Below are 6,000 nucleotides of genomic sequence, written 5' to 3' on the forward strand. Positions count from 1 at the left end.
CAGTCACAGAGCTCCCCTCTGGCATAGTCTCTTTCAGTACCTGGTTTTCATGGCAGGGGCCTTGGCAGTACTCCGTTAGACTCTCCAGAGTTTGGTTGATGAGGGCTACGTTCTTCTCGTTGATGTACAGTCCCAGTAGGCCGAGACCCCCTGTGGTGCTGCCGCAGATACAGTCCAAGAACTGAAGAGTCTCACACACAAGGTTGTAGTTGTTCTTGTTGTTTTGACAGCGAAGAAAGTTCTGAGGAGAAAAAAGTGGTTGGGTTTGTGTGACTGGGACTGACAGAACTGGATGCAAACCACAAATAAACCAATCAAAACCAATCAGTGAAACCAAACAGTAAATTGTTTAGCTACAAATTAACATTCTGTCATTTACAAATCACTCCTCTGTTAGTCAGAACTCAGAAATATGGATGCTAACTCGCTCTCTTTGGTGTTCCACTGTGTTAGCCTTCATCTGAACTGTTGAACTTGACTGTTCCATCAGAAACGTGCCAACAGTCACTGGGCAGGGATTTTTGCAGGATAGTGTGCTGTAAATCTTTCCAGAAGGGTTTCTTCACCGACAGGAACCTAACTTCTTACATTCTAATAAAAGCAATCTTAGTGCTGAAAAAGTCAGAGATAACCAGGAACAATTTTTAGACCCACAAAATACAAAAGAGGCCAACAGGATATGTCCTCATAAAAACTAAAGTACAGAGTGTTACACAGGAAAAAGCAGCTTTTTTTTTAATTTTAAAGGTGTGCCAGAGAAGCCTTCTCCATAGCCTAAAGAAGTCAGGTCTAGCCTCTCATACAAATCTCAATGGTGATTAAGGGATTTAGCATCGGTAATAAAACCACGAGACCAGTGTTTTAAACCTGCGGCGAAGACACAAAAGAATGCAAGGATAAGATGTCAAAAACATGGTTTAGAGTAAGAAAGGAACTGTAGTCAAGCGTGATCCCAAAAAAAAAAAATCAGTCTGTCCCACCTGTAGGTCCCGGTTGTGATTCTCACAAAGCAGCTGGAGGAAGCGAAGGATGGGCTGCATGATAACAATTACAAAACTCATTTCGCCCTCGTCCTGGTTCTTGTCCCCAGTGCTGGGGTGGCCGTCGGCTGAGTTGAAGTGGTCCTCAGGGTCTGCTTCACGCCGGTATGAGTTAAAGGCCTTCTTGGTAGCAGTCGAGGCCTCTAATAGCTGCTCTCTCACATCCTCTGTCATGACCACCGCTGAGTCTCTAGCTAAACAGAGACAGGCACCAAACAGGGAATATGAAATCAGTCGAAACCCACAAAAATCCTCTTTCTACTCTGGATTTGCAAACAAAGTTGAATCATCTAGGATATATATGTAGCTCGTCTTAGCATCCTTTGTTGGCAACAACCTGACGTAAATTCATACTTCAGATCATAGTATGTGACCTCTGACCTTTTTTGCGCACAGGGACGTCTTTGTCCTGGCTGTCATCATCTCTCTTTCTGTTTCCCAGGTCGCTGGTATTTACCGTCACCGTGGCTTTGATCTCCAGCTGGGCCAGCTTCATACGGTCGTAGAAAACCCTGAAGAACTTTTCGGATTTCTTGTCTTCTGTCAGACGGCAAAAGAACGAACGCTGGACACAAGAAACAAGAACAGAAAAAAACCCAGAGATTGTGGATCTTATGGTCTGCTTAATGCACTTTTGATAATCGATGAATCGTGTCAAGCATTCTCCAAGCAAAAACACAAGCTCCTCTGGTTCCAACATCTCAATGTGAAGATTTGATGCTTTTCTCCATTTCATACATTTCAAAAGATCAACATTTTTCACTGTTTCCGGACATTTTATAGACAAAAAAAAAACAACAAAAAAAAACTAAAACTGATTAAACGCTTATCGAAATAGTCATTAGTTTCAGCCCTAATATAAATTACCACATGCAAAATCTAAATTTGATTTCTCCCTCCAAATTTATATTATGCCACTGATAAGTTATATAGAGTGCAGTGAACTAAGGTCAAAACATGAACATGATCTTGGGACAGATTCATCGTCTGTCTGTGTACACATTTTCTATTACATATGGGGAAACGGATCTTGACTGGACCAAAACATTATATTCACAAAACATTATATAACTATAGTGAAGCAAGTCTGGATTTACTACGATGGGAGGGTTTGAACGCTGCAGTTATGGGCTGTAGAATAGGGTTATGCCAAATTGGAACACTTTCGAGCCTGTGAACGCAATGTTTACACCATGTTTCAGGGACAGGGATGTTGTTTTGATTATGTAATCTGCTGCAGCCTATGGAAAGGCTTCGACGAGCAAAAGCAGTCTCACCAATCTTACCTTGGTGAAAAGTGACACAAGAGGGAGAAGCCTGGCTTACTTACACAGAAACAGAGTTTGGGTGGGGGGGGGACTGGAAAAAATGAGCTAGCGGCGAAAGACAGACACCAAAGAGGGAATAAGGGAGTAAAAAAGCAGATGATTGAGAGAGGGGAAACGAGAGCAAGAGATAGGAAGGGAATGTTATCAGACAGTATCTAGGCCAGTGCTCAAAGTTGTTCCATAACCATCTGTCTTTTCAGGTTAGATGTAAAACTGGGCTACTTGAGAAAACAAATAAATGAAAGTCACAAGGAAAGCGTTCAGCAAAATGGACAAAACAAGCCTCGCTTCTCCTACTTCAATGACACTGTGAGGGTGTTTGTACTAAGAATTTTACACGCATTGAAATTTAATGTTAAACACACGGCTAAATCTTTTCATTCCAAATTGAGAATAAACAACGAGCCAATTAAGTAGCCAAACAAGACAGCGTATGCAGCTTATTAACTGAACACAGAGCTAACACAGTTTTTCTACTGCATTGTGTTGCTTCCATAAGAAACAATAACATAACTGTGTGCTTGTGCGCCAAAGCAGATTCCTGAGCCTCACTGTGCCCCACCCCGGCCCTCCACCACTGAGCAGAAGCCCTCCTGCACGTACACACTCTGCCAACACTAAGGAAAGAGGAGATAGCAGCGCGGGGAGGGGTGTGTGTGTGTGTGTGTGTGTGTGTGTGTGTGTCTGTCTGTATTGGGGGGGGAGGCCTGACAAGCAAGGCCATCACGCAACTAACAACTTGATGACAGAGTGGAGAGTGCAGAGACGAGGATTAGCTGCACCGCTGGCAAAACACTCACAGCTCACAACTCACAGCATGCCTGAGGAGGGAGGTGATGGCCATTCCTGGCTGTCTGTCTGTCTCTGCTCACATTACAGTGTCCTACAGGCCGCTAAAATGTGGGCCTTCGGGGGAGGGGGGGGGGGGGGGGTTGTTGAGGCATGAGGCCCAGGTTAACACACATGGATTGGACCAGAGCAAACAGAGAGAAGCCCCCCTACCCTTTACCATTACATAAGTCGCACAGACAAACAAACACACTTGTACAGTACAAGCACACACAAGCTGGAGAGCGCATACGCTAATACACCCGCCAACTTTTACACTCATAAAACTAGGTCAGCTGTCTCCGGCACAGGCACATGCCAATTTTGAGAGGAGACGCCCACATATCACACATACAGTATTAGATCTCCCTAAAACTCTGTGAATGCCAAATTCATCCTTATGTAATCACATTCATTTTCTACTGCCTATCCTTTTAATAATGTCGCAGTCCTCGAGACAAAGACCCCAGGGATCCTTCATACAGGTGACTACTCGGCCCATAAGTCGGAAGTTTAGCAGTGAGTTGTTGCATTTTTTTTTGTCTGAACCTGAAATGTCTCTGGGATATCCCAGGTGAGAGATACTGCATTCAGACTCAGTGTGCAGTCGGGCTCACAGTGCAGGGTTGGCAGGACTAGCACCATGCCAGCAGGGGTATTTCATCTCATGGATCAGGGTTAGCTGAGCTATTATGTTTCACTGCGGTAGAGGTGAGCTTGTTTGATTGATGGTGGCTGGGAGGTCAACGTATTGGTCATATTAGAGTTATTAATTATTGTGTCCAATGTTGAAAGTCTTTACCGGCAGCAGCAATCTGAAAGAGTCATTTTTTTAAACCGTCTGTTTCTAAGAACTGAACTGAGGTTAGTGGATTGAGTGAGTCACTGAAACAAAGACAAAGCCTTGTACATGAAGCTGGAACACCGCAATGAAGAAAAAACACCACAGAAAAGTTTCATTTGATTGTTTTTTTGAGAATTGTATGCGAGGCTGCGTCTAAAAATGAATAAAAACCTAAACTTTCACGTCTAACCACAATGCTGCTTCTGTGGTGTTTTTCGATGCTGGTCCTCACACCCGATGGCAACATCTGTGCAGCCTCATCAAGACACCATCTGTGTTTTGATATCACTGGAAAAGCAAGGACCAGAGTGGCGTGGGGAGGGATGACGTTATGGATAAGGTAACACATGGTGGTCAAGGAGAGAATGGAATAAAAGTAACTGAGGATGAAGGAGAGAGAGGAGCATCTTAGCGGCCCCCTACAGTGTTGGGTAAACACAGTGTCTGTCTGTATCCATGGCGAAAAACCCTGAGTGGAATGAGACGAAGAGGAGTGGGGGGTGGGGGCGGACAACACTGAAAAACAAGGTCATCACGCTTTCCCTTCTCCCCTTCCGTTCCGCCACTTGGCATCAACAAAGGGATGTTATGTAACAGCTATTTATACTCGCGCTCCCTTTCCCTCTCACCCTCCCTCTCATGTCAGGCAGCACCACATGCAAACCAAATGCAGCTCTGTTCTCCTCCAAGTCCTTTTCCTCCTTTCCTTTGTCTCTTCCTTTTTTCCCCTCAAAGCAGCCACCTCTCTCTTTATTTTTCCACCTGAAAGAGAGTTTGTCTACTGCATTGTGTTGCTTTTGCAATATCGGTTAAACGCACCTGCAATGCAAGACTTTTTTGGAGGGAAACAAAACAGCATGCCATGCGGCTACACAACAGATGGCTGAGGAGGGAAATGTCACAAGTTGCAATGTCACAACACAATTCACAGCTGTTTTGAGCTCTCTCTCATAGTTGTCACAGAGGAGCGGTGAGGAGCCAACAAGTCCAGAAAGCACTAAAATGCATTGACTGTAAAATATTCAAAACCTCCAACGGCATGTATGCATTAGCTTTGCATGACTGCAGAACCAGAGGGTGTGTGTGAAAATGAGTGACTGTGCATGCAATGTTGAGTTATTGTGTGTGGTTTGTTTCTATTTGGTATGTAGGTCATGAGTAAATAGTTAACTGTGTTACATGAGAACAGGATATCCAAGTGGTGCTCAGTTTGGCATGTGAGACACCAACAAAAACCAACTCCTACCATCCTTTGAGTGCTTTCTTGAAGAGAGCAGCCAGCAAAAGTAGTCAGTTTTCTCTCATAGTAACACTTAAAGTTTACGGAAAAGGTATGCCTGATTTATGAATTTGAACTTTACACTGTCAGTGAAAACATATGTTTATTTATTTTTTTAAACTTACACGTAGGGAACTGTCCAGTAACTCAAAGAACACAAATATTTGTACTATGTGGCAAGTTTCTAGCACTGCATACAGAGTAGGTTGCCCGAAAAGAAACCTCCCTTTTCAGAACAAAGAATTCACGGGTGAGAGCAGCTCCAGTTTCTCCTCAATCCCCTCTGTGTTCCCCCGTCCATCCCCCCTCTCTCCCCACTGCCCCAGTTCCGGAGGCCCAGTATGACCCAGTTTGGGCCGGCAAGAGAGTGCAAGGGAGCGGGAGAGGCTGGTATGTTTTGTAGGCTGAGACATTCCTCATTGTTCATTCACACAGGGCTTATGTAACGCAGACGGATCACGTGATGTAGCGCTGCAGCAGCCGTGGGAAGCCAAAGCATTATCTTCGCCACAGTGGCTTCCTTGCTCTAATCTGATTATGCAAGCCCCGTGCTTCCACAACAACACACAGACAGAGAGACAGATGGAAAGACAGGGGGATCAACAGACAGAACTACAGACAGACAGAAAGACAAGGAGATCAACAGACAGAGCTACAGACAGATGGAAAGACATGGAGATC

General features: G+C 44.5%; 1 protein-coding gene across 11 annotated transcripts in view; it reads right to left on the reverse strand.

The window, feature by feature from the left end:
• The window catches only part of LOC116381048 (inositol 1,4,5-trisphosphate receptor type 1), a 63,806-nt gene that overhangs the window by 16,730 nt on the left and 41,076 nt on the right, over nucleotides 1–6,000 (reverse strand). For all 11 annotated transcript variants that reach the window (XM_031842917.1, XM_031842885.1, XM_031842900.1 and 8 more), the window contains 3 exons: nucleotides 1,422–1,605; nucleotides 981–1,234; nucleotides 41–241 (listed from right to left, as the gene is read on the reverse strand). In XM_031842917.1, the coding sequence (XP_031698777.1) occupies nucleotides 41–241; nucleotides 981–1,234; nucleotides 1,422–1,605 (639 nt within the window). The remainder of the gene's footprint in view (nucleotides 1–40; nucleotides 242–980; nucleotides 1,235–1,421; nucleotides 1,606–6,000) is intronic.

Source organism: Anarrhichthys ocellatus, unplaced genomic scaffold (assembly GCF_004355925.1).
Source record: "Anarrhichthys ocellatus isolate YVR2014 unplaced genomic scaffold, GSC_Weel_1.0 scaffold1, whole genome shotgun sequence".
NCBI lineage: Eukaryota > Metazoa > Chordata > Actinopteri > Perciformes > Anarhichadidae > Anarrhichthys > Anarrhichthys ocellatus.